This window comes from Platichthys flesus, chromosome 7 (assembly GCF_949316205.1).
Source record: "Platichthys flesus chromosome 7, fPlaFle2.1, whole genome shotgun sequence".
Taxonomy (NCBI): domain Eukaryota; kingdom Metazoa; phylum Chordata; class Actinopteri; order Pleuronectiformes; family Pleuronectidae; genus Platichthys; species Platichthys flesus.
Genome location: NC_084951.1, coordinates 12689216 through 12705860, shown reverse-complemented (window position 1 = coordinate 12705860; position 16645 = coordinate 12689216). Strand labels below are relative to the sequence as shown.

The following is a 16645-nucleotide window of genomic DNA, read 5'->3' as shown; positions in this document are numbered from 1 at the left end:
GTCAATCAAGGGAAATATGTTAAAGATAAAGTGGAAAGAAATTGGATGTCACAGGACCCATGTGCAAGTGCAAAAAAGCAGCAATAATCATAAAAGACAATCAAGTGCCTGAGTAAAAATGATCTCAAATAGAAAATGAAAAAACATAATTGGTAGGCATCATACATACGGGATACCCTTGTGTCACAGGAGGTAAATATCAGTAACTCTCTCCAGCTACATAATTGTGGAATTTTTTGGAGTTGTTATTGGAAAATGCAGCATTTCTGCATTTAACGACTCAGACATCAAAATGAGACGTCGATCATTGAGTCATGAAACACGGCGGAGGGAGTAGAAAAACTTTATTGGAAGCTTATCAGCCTCTCTGCAACTCCCAGAGAGACACACACACACACATGACTCAGTGGGTGGCCCCACGCACTTCAACCCATATGACCCCTCTGAGGGGTGGGAGCCCAGCTGATTGCATGATGCACTTGGACTAAATGACCAGTAACTGTTGACACTCTCCGACCAGCTGCCTATTTGCTGTTTGAAAGTTCGTCCTCAGTGCAGGTCAACAGGTGAGCTTCTTCCTCACAATTCTCATTATTCATCATAACTTATTTATTGTTATAATTACTCTCATTATTATCATGTTTCATTACTTCAAATGTAAGTAAAGGTTGCGGTGGCATTCATTAAAATGTGTATCAGCTGCTGTTATTTATTCTTTATGGTATTTATGTATTTATTCATGTAGTGGCTAACATATCGTGCATTTTCTTCCTTTTGTAAATAATGAGTAAGGATTCAAAATGTTTAAATAATTAATATACATGTATATACCAGTCCATAGATAATTTAAGGACATGTAGTGCTCTTTTTGTAAGGGGCCTATTCCTAGTCACATGTCGACGATAAAAGCTGGATTTAAGTTTGACCTACTTGTTGTGTTTATAGCTTTGGTGTTTGACAGAGCGTCTAACGATAACATCTGACCACAAGAGAAATCCACAGATTCTAAGAATTGCCTTATCTGCTGACCGCAGCCTATTGGGAGGGAAATGATACGGCTGGGCCTCTGTTTCTAAACTCAACTACACACAAAGGAGCTCATCAGCTAATTAGAGTCTGGATGAAGCACATGTCTTATTTTGGCATCATTTATTCACGGAGCGATTGTTATTTCAGACAAAATTCCTTTTTTCCCCTCAGAGTCTGGAGCGAAACAGGTTTTTTAAAACAGCAGTGCGACAATAGTAAAGCGGATTGCAGCAGATGCATCCCTGCTGTGTTTTATAGAGGAATATTTGATAGCTGTTCCACGGTGATCAGCTTCAGCGGGTGACATTTGTCAGGGCCTGCAGGGTGAAGATAAGCAGCAGCAACCTGCCACACCCTGGAGGAGGCACCTGCTGCTCCCTGGGGTAAAACTGGACCATCTCCTACATCTACAGACTTTTTAATAACATGACCAAGTTTGATGGGATTTTAGTTTTATGAAACAATTTGTCAAGCTCAGTCACACTCCTGCAGTTTTATATTTTGGTCCCCTGCACAGAGGTTGTTCTTTGGGGGAAACTGTTTCTTGAGGAAAAATAAACATTTAATACTGTTTCACACAAGGCAAGTTTATCTGTATGGTACATTTCAAAAACAAGGAAATTCAAAGTGCATTACATAAAATATAAAAGGCATTATGACAATTTGTAAAAGCAACTTTGAGAGGCATTTAAAATAAATTCCATAAGCGTATAAAAGATCTTTAAAAAAACGACAGACTGATCTCGGAACTGCAATGATATGCGCCACCTTCTTGATGTTTGTGGGGACTCCAGCGTCAACATTTAGAAACAGCCTCTTTCTGATTGAATTTGTAGAGAGACTGTGAACACAAAAGAGATGAATGTATGGACAAGTTTTTCCAAGTCCTTTAATCCTCAATATGTTGTTAACACTTCTCTCACCCTTCCATCGGCATAGTGGTGAGTGGTGATAAGATCATTTTTGGGTGAACTATCCCTTTAAGGTGATAACAAGCTGACTATTTAATTGTGTTAGTGTGGCTGTTAATGTTACGTCTGAATCAATGACTACAACAAACGAATACACTGCAGATGCTGAAATATTTGTTCATGTCCTAACTCAGGGTTAAACAGCTGCAGTACCATGGCCGCCTTCCTCCACCACTGCCCCTTCTTGAAGGCCGTGCCTAAGGCAGCTTTGCGGAGGACAGGAGGCTCCCTGCTGTCTCTGGCTGATCAGTGCCCCATCATCGTTCGCCAGATCACCGTGAGCCGCTCTGCCTCCCTGGACTCCAGGCTGAGTCTGTCAAAGAGCAACCATCTTCCCACGATGGACCGGAGGATGATGTCGACTCAGACGGCCTCTCAGCTGGCTGAGTCCGTGTCGAAGGGCTGCCCTTTCGTGTCCTCTCAGATTGGGATGGTCCAAGCCAGTCCGGAAGTGCAGGAGGACGTCAAAGAAGGTCTGGGGACGTGATGCTGCAGTGAACATACACAACACCATGAGTGACTGAAATTGAACTTTAGAAAAAGCAAAGATTAAAAATATCAACGTTTTAAACCGACAGACCTACTCTGCTCTCTCACAGGTTTGATGACATCTCTGTTAAAGGGGTTTAAAGATTCACTGCTCCCGAAATCACCTCAAACCAACACCATCACCCACCTCCTTACAGACAACATGGGTATGTTTTTACATGTTAAAAGGGCAGAAAGCCTCCAGTACAGCTAATTTAATGCAGCAATGATATGTGCAAAATGTATATGTGCTTAATTGGATGTTTAAAGTCAAACTCATCCACCTTGCAGTTGGCCCCAGCTACGACTACGACCTCTTCTTCACTGAGAAGATAGGCGAGAAGAAGAAGGACCACACGTACAGGGTCTTCAAGACGGTGAACAGGAGCGTCCAGGTCTACCCTTTCGCAGAGGATTACTCCGTCCGTGGGCGGGAGGGCTCCCAGGTGTCCGTCTGGTGCAGCAACGACTACCTGGGAATGAGTCGGCACCCGAGGGTCCTCAGGGGCATCAGGTACAATGAGACAGACGAAGGTGTTCAGAGGGAAGTCCACAGAGAGTGTCAAGTCAGAGGAGATGAGGTTAGGAAGTTAAATCCCAGGGCTTGTCAAAGAAAGTTAAAGTCAGGTTAATTAGTAAGCTGCAAGTCATTTGTAAGTGTGACTCAGAATTTCCTTTCAAAGCTGTGTTAAAAGAGTATTTATATATATAGTAGAGATCAGGCCTTTTAATGCATAGGACTAATAATTGTCAGGACTTTTCCGTCATTGTCTAATTTTTCTTCCATGATTATAGCAGGCCTTAACTAGAGACTAGTGTCATGACAGACATCCCTCTGTCATGTCTCAGGTCAACTCAAGGTGTCAAATGTCACATTAGTAAAGATAGTTTTAATTTCACTTCTTTTGTATCATACTCTAATTCAAAGATGAATCTCTGGCTCTGGCAAAAAACAAAACACTAAACCTGAAGTTGAATCTAGCCATTGCACAATTTGTACTTCAGTGGCAGATGTACGTGTGGGGTTCTGTCCATTCTTACTATCTTTCTGAAAAGGAGATGTTTTTATCCGTAGGGTTCGAGGTGAATCATTTTTTGAGAGGTTATTTCAGGGGGAAGTTGAAAGAACATTTAAAAGAAAGTGTCAGGACTTGGCCTGGATTTTGTGAGGCTGGTGTTTTATTTTCCATTTTGCTCTGGATCCTCTCAGTGACGCTCTGGACAGACACGGCGCAGGAGCCGGTGGGACCAGGAACATCTCCGGCACCAGTAACTTCCACGTGTCTCTGGAGAAGGAGCTCTCCCAGCTGCACCAGAAGGACGCAGCTCTGGTCTTCTCCTCCTGCTTCGTGGCAAACGACTCCACCCTCTTCACCTTAGCTAAAATGCTGCCAGGTAAATATAGATGATTAAAGCTAAACTTTATTGATCCAAAGCTTGAGGGAAGTTCACTTGTTACAGCAGCAGAAAATCTGAATGAGGCAGACAAGAAAACATAATAAGAAATAAAAATAAAGGGAATATTAACTTAATATACAATTTTCAGTGCAGAAGATAATATTATTTGTACAGTAACACACTGTACGTAAAGTACTACATCAGATGATGACAGCCAGGACAAGTCACTGTCACATTTCCAGATGAGCTGTAACCAATTTCGAGACTCACATACCGGACAAAAATATATATATACATCTCATGATTCATACATTGTCGGTGTCTCTCGGGGTTTGATGCTCTATCTCCACGGGTCTGTTGTGTTCTCTGTGACCTGCAGGCTGTGAGATCTACTCAGATGCAGGGAACCATGCATCGATGATTCAGGGCATCAGGAACAGCGGAGCAAAGCGCTTCATCTTCCGCCACAACGACAGCCGACACCTGGAGGAGCTGCTGCAGCACTCAGACCCCAACACTCCCAAAATAGTGGCATTCGAGACGGTGCACTCGATGGACGGTGAGTGCGATGATGTGTCAGGGTTGTTTAGATTTAACATATTTTGAATATTTAGTTCAATATATAGTGGATGAATCTATTGAAAATGTTTAAGTAGGTTTTTTATGTGTAAGGGAAGTGAGCTGTTCGATCACTTAGATCAACCTGATATCCTGCAAAAACGAAATGATGACAATTTGGAGTTCAACATGCAATGTCAGTGTTATTTGATAAACTGTCATTAAAATTTGATTTGATTTCTTTGAATGGAATCATTTCTGTTTTCTTTATATCTTAAGATTTGTATTTGTTTTCTGGAAATACTAAAGGTATGGATCAAAAGCCCTTTTTCAAACAACTGTTAAAGAGAAGAAATGTCAACTAAAAAGTTGTTAATTGTATTTTTTATGAATCATTGACGGGTTTATAGGATTGTAATAGTGTTAATAACAATCATAAGCATTCTTATTATTAATTTTATTGTTACATGTTCCACATTGCCATTGTACAGACAGACAGATATTACTGCTGCAGGAAAACTGTAACTTATAGTTATTTAGTAGTTTTGCTTATCCTCATTTAATGTTTTTCACTGGGCTTTTCCTAATGAAACTTTTTCCAAAAAACTGGAAAAATTGGGCTGTTCTAAAACTTTTGGTTGGTCGTCCGTTTCTATGATCCACAGTTATTCAGTTTGCAGTATCTGCTCATCCATCACTGGCTACCATGGGAGGAAATAATGTTACTCTCAGCTTTTTCTCTCTATCTGATATTACATCATGTGACAGCTTCGTACAGCTACGTACAAGCAAAAGTGGACTGAGCGGATGGCTGTGACTATATCCAGAAGACTTTTAATAGAAAAAAGTAATGACTCATAGAGAAAAACATCCTCATCTTGCTATAAAACACAAATATGTATGTAGACACTACACCATGGTGACATTTACCGTCCAAATCTCCATCTGTTCACCTTCACTTGACACTTCTAATTAAGCCACTTCATTCTCTGGGGCTCTCAGGTGCCATATGTCCTCTGGAGGAGCTGTGCGATGTTGCTCACCGCTACGGAGCTCTGACGTTTGTTGATGAGGTTCACGCCGTGGGCCTCTACGGACTCCACGGAGCTGGAGTGGGGGAGAGGGACAACATCATGCACAAGATCGACATTGTGTCTGGGACCTTGGGTGAGTACTTGATGAGGGAAACCCCACTGGTTTGTTTTATTAAAGACATTAAAAGGCACACTCCCTCACCGATAACATCACATCAGTCGTCCACCACCATGTCCTTTCGCCACTGCAACAAGAAGGGCAAGGCAAACGGCCCCGAACTGCCAGAGATTAATTGGCTCTCCTCTTGGCTATACTCCCATTCACAACCTCGCACAATGTCCTCAGGCCGCAGCATTAGGACTCAACAAGCATGATGCCGCTCCCCTGCTGGTTAGAAAGAGGCCAGGAGAGCTCTCATCCAAAGAAGGAGAGGTTTTATCAGCTGGGTGCCAGCTCTGCTCCCTCTCTGGCCACACTGATAAAAACCATCATCACAGAGTCCGTGCTGCGAGTCCCTTTATGACGACTGGAAGGTTTATCCCCGTCAACCACAGGTCACGTTTCAACTAGCCCTGAATGACCTCAAAAGACTTTATCAAGGCACGTGGGCAAGTGTTCACTCCCGGCAATAAATAAAGCAAAATGTGAACAAGAATAAAAAGTTATTTATCATTCACCAAGTTATTTGTTCTTTGGGACTTCAAAAAGTGATTGTAAGCAGCCGAGTCATTTAAATACTGAAGAAAGAATTGTGTGGTGTTGAAGTCCTTTTTTTTTTCATAACAGAATATATTTGTGTTTTATCTAATAGTCTTCTTTGTTTTCTTTGTTTTACCTATTTTACATCATCAGTATTGTACTGTATTGGATGTAGTGTTTCGATCAAGGGTTTGTTGTAAAGCTAGTTTGTACAACACACATGAACTTTTTTCATAGATATTTGTTTAGCATTTATACAACAAAGGCAGTTTTATTTTATTTTGGGTTGCCTTGTAAGAACTGGCTACAGGGACAACGTATAAGCAAAATTAGCTTATGCAGCTAACTCAACTCTGGCTCACTTACACCTGTCCCTATCAAATAAATAAACTAATAAAATATCACTCTGATTCAACACTACTAAAATTAACAAAACACCAATACACCAAGTTTAGTTTAGTCACAACTAAAAGTGCTAAATTCAAAATGATATTAATGATATACTCCACAGTGCATATTATTTTATTATTTGGTTGTATTATCTACAACAATGCATTATATTAAAAAGTTAAATATTATGTAATATTAGCTGTATAATTGTTCCTCTCTGAAATCTAAGATGGTCAGTGATTTGCTCTTCCTCCCTTCTCATTGATTCCCTCCTGTCAACCCCTGTGGTCTGTTTGTATTCCAGGAAAGGCAATTGGCTGTGTGGGGGGCTACATCGCCAGCAGCGCCGCCCTAGTGGACACAGTGCGCTCCTTCGCAGCAGGCTTCATCTTCACCACTGCTCTGCCCCCGATGGTCCTGGCTGGAGCCCTGGAGTCTGTGCGGGTGCTGAAGAGCCCTGAAGGCCAGGGGCTCCGCAGAGCCCACCAGAGGAACGTCAAACACATGAGGCAGCTGCTCCTGGATAACGGCCTGCCTGTGCTCAACTGCCCCAGCCACATCATCCCCATACAGGTAGGAGGACGTAGCACTGCTGCTGCCTTCACTACTGTATCATCTCTCTCTGTGAACTCGTGATTATGATGTATAATAAATCTATGGCAACCTACAAAGTTATAAGTGGTTGCTTTGTTGTTTAGGCCTTTTCCACTTTTCCCATGTTACTGTAGGAAAAGTGCAGGTGAAAATAACCAAACCACCCAGACCCAACAGTTCCCTTATGAAATCACATCTAAATTCCCGTGATCCAGATTTGGATCTGCACCAAAGCAAACACACTCATAAATATCAGTTCCCTAAACATGTCTGCCCATACACCCTATCATGCAATGCTAAAGAAAGTGAAAAAATATCCTGGATCCGCACCTAAATTGAATGGGTTCGTCCATGACCCATATCACAGACTTGCATCAAGTTTTATGGAAATCTGTCCAGTAGTTTTTGCGTAATCATGCTATCATCAAACAATCGGACAGAGGTGAAAACATAACCTCCTTTGTGGAGGTAATCAAACATGATTCAATTTCATTAAGTTGATGCATTTTGTATGTCCTGGTTTTGTTCCTGCTGACTCACTGTCACTAAAAATACAAAGCCACAATCAATGATATGAGGAAGGCCTTCATTTTTCCTTTGTGACAGATAAAAAAAAACACTTTTATATTGCATCATTTTGATGCTTATGGGTAAATGTACTTCATTGTTCAAAATGCATCACTTTAATATCAAGTGATAAACAAATATCTGAGTCTAAAATTAAACTAATTTAGTATATATCCCAGTACTGACTTTAATTTCTAGATGTGTAACCTGATTGTGCAGATACAAAACATCTTCTTAATGGTTAATGTCACAAATCGTTGGTCTGTTTCCTAGGTGGGTAACGCTGAGCTCAACACCAAGGTGTGCGACATCCTGCTGGAGAGACACAACATCTATGTCCAGGCCATTAACTACCCCACAGTGCCTCGTGGCGAGGAGCTGCTGCGTTTAGCTCCGTCTCCCCATCACGACCCCGCCATGATGGAGTACTTTGTGGGTGAGTGTGGGGATCCTGACTCATATAAGTTGTTGTAATTAATGTTAAATCAAGTGAACTGGGGACTGTATGATTCATGTTTATACTTATTTATACGTATACTGGTAACAGGTGCACCCACCTGTTACCAAATACGGCAATGCAATAAAAATTACAATATCCTCATGTTGTCGTCTCACATCATAATCTTAGTGTGTTGCAGGTAAAAGAGCCAGAGCTGTAACTTGCACAACTGTGAAATACATGTTGTTATTTCTTTGCCGATTCACATTAATGTGCGTGTGTGTTCCGCTCACAGATTCCCTGGTGGAGGTTTGGCAGGAGGTGGGGCTCCGGCTCAACAGCCCGGCCACGGCTTCCTGCACCTTCTGTGACCGCCCGCTGCATTTTGACCTCATGAGCGAGTGGGAAAAATCCTACTTCGGAAACATGGAACCGCGATACATCACTGTGTCTGTGTAACACCAGAGTACTTTCTACAAACCTGTGACACAGGTTATGTACACATTTAAAGCTATATTCCAAATTATAATGTCTGCTTCAGGTGCACCTAAAGGAGTAGTAATGTTTTAAATCATTCTTTAACGTCAGCGGTATGAACTAAATTCCAGTATTCATTCCTGTTTTCCTGTTTTTATATACACTCAAATTATGCTTAAATATCATTAAAGAAAATTGTGCCTTCTGTGATTTTAGATAAATCCTGCACGTCAGGCACTTTCTTAAATCATTTATCAGAGTGTGATGGTTTGAAATAAACCCGGCTATCTATTTCATGATGAGTGACTCTCTTGATGCCATAATATCAATATGACCGTCATGTATTGTTTTCCATTTCCACAAGTATTCAATTAGTGATGTTACAAGGATCAAATGTATGAATTAACAAAGTTCAGTGGTTCATTTAATAAGGGATAATAAAAGAAATCTACAAAATCCATGATTCACAGTTTCCTATCTTATCAATGTTCTGTCATGCTGTGATTATAAAGACATTGATTAATAAAACTGCAGTTCATTCTTGGAGGACATTATATTAATTAAAACACTGTGTCGTTAAAGAACCAGCGAATGTCCTATAACACGTATGATTTCTCATCAGTTTGACGGTATGACATCGGGTTCAGGCACTTTCGTTTTATAAACTCAGCTGGAGCTGCTGTGTCCTATCTGATTCTCTGACTATGAACGCTAGTTGACGTTGCAGGGGCTGGCCACTTCCCGTTTGACCTTTGCCCTCAGTCTGCGGAGCTCTGGGTTCTCACTGTCCATAGCGAGGCCACATTCAATCAATGTCCAGGCTTTGCTGAGTTGCTGCTCGCCATAGTGCTGCAGCGCCCCCCGCAGGTAGCACTCAGCCAGACGCAGCCTCCCCAGACCAGCCTCCACACAGTGGATGGCCTGGTCCCTGTGGAGCTCCAGGGCCTGAGTGAAATCCTTCAGGGCCGCTCCTTCTCTGGAACAGAGCACCAGGCAGCGCCCTCGCCGACACAGGTCCTCCGCCAAGACTTGGTCATCGGAGCGGCCGGAGTCGGAGCCACCGTGTTTTTGGATAACGATGTCAAGGTCAGCTATCGCTCGTTCATTCAAGCCAAGCTGAGCGAGGCAGGCGGCCCGCTGGCGAAAATACTGGAGTCTGTGGTTACCCACTGCTTTCACAGCTACAGTCAGAAGAGTGAGGGCCTGATCCCACTGGCCACCTGATGACACACCACTGGCCTCCTGCGCGGCTGCCTGTTTTGATATTTATGCAGAAAAAATAATATGCTGTCAACAAATACACAGTAAATACACTGAAGCAATGTGAGGGAAAGATGTAAAATGATGCATAGGTTATGGAAACACCATACATCAGTTTCTTCTCTGAACTTGCTGACCATATGAAATACGTATCATGCCATTGCTGTTTTGTGCAGTTTGCAATGTAAAGTAAAATAAGAGGTTTTACAGACAGCTCAGCTCTGTCAGTGGGATTGGACTGAAAAACAACACCACCTATTAGACAGCATGAAATTCTTCATCGTCACACATAATTACTAACAGGAGAAAAATCACCTCATTTTCAAGGGGGTCCTCGATTCATTCTGTCTCTGTATGAGAGTGCACTCTGTATAAATATACTGGACAGTACATACAAAACTGTCTAAATCCCAAAAATCGTGAAGACTTGTTACAGTCTTAGTGACTTGAATTGAACATATTATGATCCTAAATGCTTTATTTTATTTAATATGTTTATCTATTTAATTGAAACAGTAATTTATCTTCCTCTCTGTCAATCTCAAAGAAGATCATGTGGGTACATTTATCCTCTGTGATGAAATGTCTCTCAAGCTAAATGATAAAACCAGTTTGCTGCATTTGATTCTCATAATCTCAGAACAAATCCTGTTGCCTTTGATTCTCATTCTTAAAAAACTGATCATCGAGGACTCCAGCACTGAGGCCTACCTGTGCCGTGTGCTTTCGCTGATTGAATGGGATCAGGGCCATCAGCAAGTCCAGACTGGACGGGTCTTTCTCCGTCAGTCTGCTGAGCCTGCACGCTGCGCTGCGGTAGCTCTGTTGCCAGGCCTCCACCACACCCACCCTGCCCTGGGCCGCTGCGTCTCTTGGCTCCTGGCCGAACACCTGGCACAGATGAGCGCCTGCAGCCTTAAGGTCACCTGAGGCGGATGGACCACATCAGCAGGAGTAAGGATTACTGTAAACAAGGAGTGCCAGCTTCGGTAGTTATTTTTGTACATTCAACTCCCACCATTTCCGGTGACTTTAAGTTCCCGTCTCACCTTTGGCTAAGAGCAAGTCCACGTAGAGGAGATGCCATCTGGGCTCTCTGCAGTCAGTCCTCATCAGAGCTCTGCTGATTGTAAAAGCCTCTCTGAGCTGCTCGTCGTGGCAGGGGACGGCACTGGTTACCAGGATGTCTGACAGACTGGTCCGACAGAACTGATGCAGCCAATCACAGACCAGCTTCTGTGCCTTGTCCTTGAGTGACAGAATGTCTTTGGTGACTATGTCAGTGTTTATCTGAAGTGCTGACAGGATATCATGAGTGCATTCCTATGGAAAAGAAAAATCGGCACCAGAAATTTTGTGTAAAGCAACATCTGTCTGAAGAAAACAAGATCCTGAAACCTGAGATCCTGTAAACCTGATTTACTCGGTTTACTGCAGTTTTCACAACTATACTTTAGGACTACTGAAGTTCACCTATTACTGTAAAGTTGATTGGGAAAGAAATGAAAAGTAGGAGTAAAGTCTTCCAGGTACATGAAGCAGTATTTACAAAGTGGTTCAGCTTAAAATACCGTATGTTGATTCAGCATGAGATAGGTGAAGCCTCTTCCACAGAGGGCCTGGACGTGTTTCGGGTGCTCCTTCAGAATGGCACTGAAATCAAAGATGGCCGTCTTTCGTTGACCCAGCACGGCATAGCACCTCGCTCTTTCCAGCAAGGAGTCTGCTGCCTCACCACCTTAAGAAGCAATACATGTATTGTTTTCGTGGTATGTAAGATATTATTGTATCCATAAAAGATATCCAAATACAAAGAGAAGCAGGTAGGATACATATTAGACTAGCTTGAAATGTATACGTTTCTACACAGGTTGTCTGGCTGGTTTTAACTAGCACAGACAATTTTTTTTTCACGAACCTCTGCTGAACTGAAGCAAATCCAGATTCAATTCTTACATCCTTCTAATTAATTAAGTCAACAATCAGATTGAGACCATTTAGAATCATAAATATTTAATCAATCATATTGTAATCACCAGATGCCATGATGGCGATGGACAGATAAGCCACAGCTTCCCTGACAGCACCCTCCTCTCTCGCGTTGGTCAGGATGCGTTTTGCGTTGGAGTGGCAGTGTCCCTGTAGCAACGCACGGTCCTTCCGTTGTGCCACCGCCAACAGGGGCCGCAAGCAGCTCGTGTCACCGCACTGAATGAGCTTTTTCAGCAGCTGCGGTACAAATGGACAGATGTGAAAATGTTATCTCTATCCCTGCAAAAGCTTTTAAACTAAGGATTAAAGATATTAAGCTAGCCGATGTAATTGCATTCCTTCAGAGTAATGTACATAATTAACAATGTTGTTCAGGTCAGCTGATTGTGTGAGATTGAGACTAAACAGTTTAATATAACAATAAATATCAAAAATGATAACAGCCCAGCAACTACATCTTCAAATTTGGGGAATTTTTGAAATACAATACATGACAACACCAGCTATTAAAACCCTTAAAATCGCTTGGATACGTAAGAAATTAATTGATTCCGTAAGAATTATTTATTGTTTGTGTTCATTAAATGAATTAGTGAAAATAGTGAAACTGAATCAATTGATTTGAGGCTGACCATATGAGTGATACCACAGTTGATTTTGACTACTCTGATGTTTCTCCCATGTGCCGGACCGCTCTGTACTTCCTCATGTTTCTGTAGTTTATCAAGATGTGCAGAAAAATTCCCTGGGTTATGATTAGGAGTCTGCCCTGCAATACAAACCTGATTGGTGTCATAAAGAAAGCCCCTGTGCAGTTGCAGCAGGGCGAGGCGAGCCAGAATGGGTGCTCGAGGACTGGTGGGCCCAACAGAGAGCATTAGCCGGTAGGCTTCTTCCACACGGCCAAGTTGGTACAAGGCATCAGCTGCCAGGATCTGAGGCCCATCAGCGTCTGGCTGGAGCTCCATCAGCAGAGCCGCCAGGGACTGGACTCCAGCAGGAGTCCTAACACACAAAAGGAGGGGGGGAAGGTGCTGTATTTGTTTAAGTGGGATAGGATGCGAGCACACTTGGACAGACATTTTTACATTTTGATTTGTCATAGTAGGGTAAGCACTGGTGTTACCAAGAAATCTAATATATCTCCATTATATTCAAGTCCCAAGTATGCCATGACAGTGTATTAGCAGGTGAGACAGGTAAATGAAATTGTGAGAATGCCAAAAGGCCTATAGTCCAAAATACAAACATCATATACCCTGATCTTTGGTTGTCTCTCTTTGAAGGGCCCTTATCGTCCTGCTGAGGTTGCTGGGAGTCTTCAGTGGATCTGGACTTGCATCCGTGCTCTCCAGTCCCCTCCAGCATGACTCGTCCCTGCTCCACTAAAACAGTGAACAGCAGTCCCCGGCAGTTCCATGGCACCAAGCAGCGAACGGTAAGTGCTGTTTCCTGAGGCTGAAGCCCACTGGCCGTCACATAGTCGAGAGCTGTGAGATAGTTTGAGCCCCCCATCATGCGCAGGAGCCCCCTGCCACACAGTGCCCGCACGCAGCTGGAAGGATGAGGGGCATTGTGTTCAATCACAGCCTGGAAGTCTTCTAACGCCCCCTTGTGGTCATCGCAAAGCAGTCTTGCATACCCTCGAAGAACCTGGACTGTGTTTTGGTAGCTCTGCTGACCTTGGGCAGCTGCTAGCTGGCTACAGATAGAGAGGGCCTCTTTGTGTTCCCCCCGGAAAAGAAGACAGTCGGCCAGTCGTACCCGCAGCTCTCTGCCTCCCCCGTCAGGCTGTAAATGGCACAGGGCTCGTAACTGCGTGATGGCAGGGTCCAGGAGTTCAACTCCTTCGGTGGACCGCAGGTCTGGACGGACAAGGACCCTCTCTCTGTAACCACACAGGCCCTTCTCTGCCTGCTGACGGAGGTGGTTGCGAGCAGCCATCCCTGTGCCGTGATCTGGGAAGAGCTTTTGGAAATAAGTTCGGGCAGTGGCAGGATGAATCTCAAACGCCTCCCCCAGATCCCCACATGCCTCCGCAGTCCGTCCACCTGCTGAGAAGCAGGCAGCTGCATGACTGGTTAAGAGCCGAGCTCTCCTTTCCAGACTGTCATGGACAGGCTTGTCTGCGCTACTCACTGACATTTCCTGGCAGTGACCACATTTCAGGAGAGCAGAGTAGACATCTGCACTGTCCCCAAACCTGCCTGTCAAAAACAGATATGCTGCTTGAAGTTCCTGCACCTCGCTATTAACAGGTGAGATAGCCAACATAAACTCAATGATTACAGAAGAAGCCTCTGCACTCAGCTTATCATCCTGTTTTGACGTTACGGCCACCTCGCTGTTAACAGACAACAGAGAAGGATGCAATTGCAGTATTTGGATGGTAAAGGCCTTGACTATTTTTGATAGATGCTGAGCCTGTCTAGATTTCACCAGCATGACAATTTCAGATTTGTTTCTCTGGTAAGCTTTAAGGTAAAGCTTAATCCCCTTGATACTGTGAGGCTCTGCCAACAAGCAGGCCAGAGCTCGAGTTATCTCCAGCAGCATTCGAGTCGGTCCATCTGGGTGAGGGTTTCTCTTCCCTTCGAGCAGAGCAGTGCAGCGGGCAACAATTTGCAAGCAGCCTTGCTGGCCATTCTGGAGGAGAGACTCCATTTTGAAAATGGTGGCAGACAGATTGTTGGGGCACAGTGTGGACAGAAAAACTGCGGCCAAGCCTTTATTTAGACCCTCGGCAGGCAGGTGTTCACCCTGACCATCAAGCCAACTTTCCAGGGTATAGATCACTCCAGCCAGACAGGGCTCCTCCAGTTTCCGCACATGGGACATGGTGGAGGCAGCGTGGGTCCTGAAGGCAGACATGTAGAGAGAGGTAGCCCTCCCCAGCTCTCCAGCTTCAAGGAACTTGTTTCCATCCGCACAGAGCCCTGACACGTTGACTCCGGGTCGAACAACAGCCGTCATAATCAGGCAGCACGCTCCTCTCGATTTGCTTCTCTCTCTTCACCTGGTCACAGTGAAGACAACATAAGTGTAACCATGATGTTTAAAGCAAGACATGAATTTTTCACAGCAGACATTTTTTACAGTGTGTTACTGATGAAGCTTAAGACCGAACATGAGACTATCTCTATTTCTCATTAATTCACAATTCTCTCTCACTCTGCAACACCTTCTAATCAGCTGACTATTGGGTGTTTGCAGTTATCCAATCAGATTTCTACTGTGATCTCAATCAGCCAATCATGTCGTTATGCCAAAATTTGTATCTGCTCTCCTCTCTTACTGTAAGGTTTCTGTCCTCCTCCCTTATCATCTAGTCTGCACTGTTCGCTCATCTCATTCAGATCGTCAGCACCGTCTGGATCCCATCAACTGATACTCGTGTCTAGAGGACGGGAGGGGGGTTCATATAATGTGCAAAGCCTCACCCCCCCTTCCAACTTTGATGACAAAGTTAGAAGGGGGGGGGGGGGGGGGGGTAGCGCCTAATGGACTCTCCTTCATATCACATTACTTTGTTCTCTTATGGTACACTTTTCAACTGAAGGCTCTCCGAACTGAAATAATATTAATAATTGCTCTGTAAGTCGTGACAGTGTGACAACACACACAATACCAGGACCCTGAAACTCAAGCAGCTTGAGGAAGTTCAGCGATCATTGATTTTACTACACATGTGCTTTTCCCACCATGAAAAACAGGTCATGGTGAAAAAGTCCATGGTGATAAAATGCAAACTCCATCAGTGTTGCCCTACTGTAAGAGAGCTGATCAAAAGCAAGCTAAATAATATATTAACCTTTAAAAAAAAGTATATATATAAAGCAGCAATGTGCAAATGTTCATAATCGATCATGGTATACCAGCAGGGTGGTGTCTGATCAATCCCAAATGTTCCCTGCTGCACAGTGACCCTGAACAAATATAGCTAGAGTCATAAAGAAATATCCTCAGTCACAAGAAGAAAGAGGAGTCGTGCAACAGTTGATGTGACCCCCACAGACCCTGATCACAGCATCATGCAGACGGTGTGGGATAACATGAAGAGACAGAAGACAGGGAGGGAATTAATCCATCAATCCAACCTGCCTGCTAATAACTATGTTCAGATGTACCCAGCAGTACTGGTACTATATATGCTCTGTATGGAATATAGGTTTACAGTAAAATATATTTTATTTTATAGTGGTGTATTTATTGTATTGCATGTACAAATTTAAGGAGATTATTAAAGGGAAAAATAGTCCACTACTCTTAGACTGACCATAAATATAGGCTACTGTAAATGGCCAAAATAAATTGGTAGAAATCAAACAAATATTTTGTGTATAGCCCCTCCTGCCCGCGTGGAGGAGTTTTGACCCGTAGTCCACCTACCTGCTCATGTGGCCTTTGTGGTCAACAGCAGATCCAACACAACTTCGCAAATTCAGACATTTGGATCACTTCTCAGAGTGTCTGGTTCCGCTTCTGTAACTCAATATCTGTCGGTCAAAGTGGCCGGGACAACGCGGTGTGTGTGTGTCCGTCCGCTCATTCGTCACACACTGTCTTCCACAAATACTACACAGGAGTTTACTTTGTTAGTTTGAGTCTGTTACTTGTGAAAAATATATTAAAACAGATAAATGATCCTCACATGAGTGAACTCCCTCCGGCTTCCGGCTTCTCTGGAGACCGTGCGCGCGAGCTGTTG

General features: G+C 43.5%; 2 protein-coding genes and 1 long non-coding RNA gene across 3 annotated transcripts; 1 reads left to right on the top strand and 2 right to left on the bottom strand.

Moving 5' to 3' along the window:
* Positions 1-408: 408 nt before the first annotated feature.
* Positions 409-9143, top strand: alas2 (aminolevulinate, delta-, synthase 2). The gene is made up of 10 exons (XM_062392001.1): positions 409-566; positions 2135-2473; positions 2600-2695; positions 2820-3042; positions 3739-3923; positions 4306-4485; positions 5487-5651; positions 6913-7181; positions 8043-8205; positions 8504-9143. Exons 2-10 carry the CDS (start codon positions 2155-2157, stop codon positions 8665-8667), a joined length of 1764 nt encoding a protein of 587 aa, XP_062247985.1. The 5' UTR covers positions 409-566; positions 2135-2154; the 3' UTR covers positions 8668-9143.
* LOC133956731 (uncharacterized) lies at positions 3688-5539 on the bottom strand. The gene is made up of 2 exons (XR_009921169.1): positions 5415-5539; positions 3688-4000 (listed from the first exon to the last, which is right to left on the bottom strand). It is a non-coding gene; the product is annotated as an uncharacterized LOC133956731 (long non-coding RNA).
* On the bottom strand, positions 9092-14910 carry ttc34 (tetratricopeptide repeat domain 34). The gene is made up of 7 exons (XM_062392486.1): positions 13196-14910; positions 12720-12942; positions 11982-12174; positions 11517-11683; positions 10995-11268; positions 10657-10871; positions 9092-9939 (listed from the first exon to the last, which is right to left on the bottom strand). Exons 1-7 carry the CDS (start codon positions 14908-14910, stop codon positions 9397-9399), a joined length of 3330 nt encoding a protein of 1109 aa, XP_062248470.1. The 3' UTR covers positions 9092-9396.
* Between the last annotated feature and the right edge of the window lie 1735 nt (positions 14911-16645).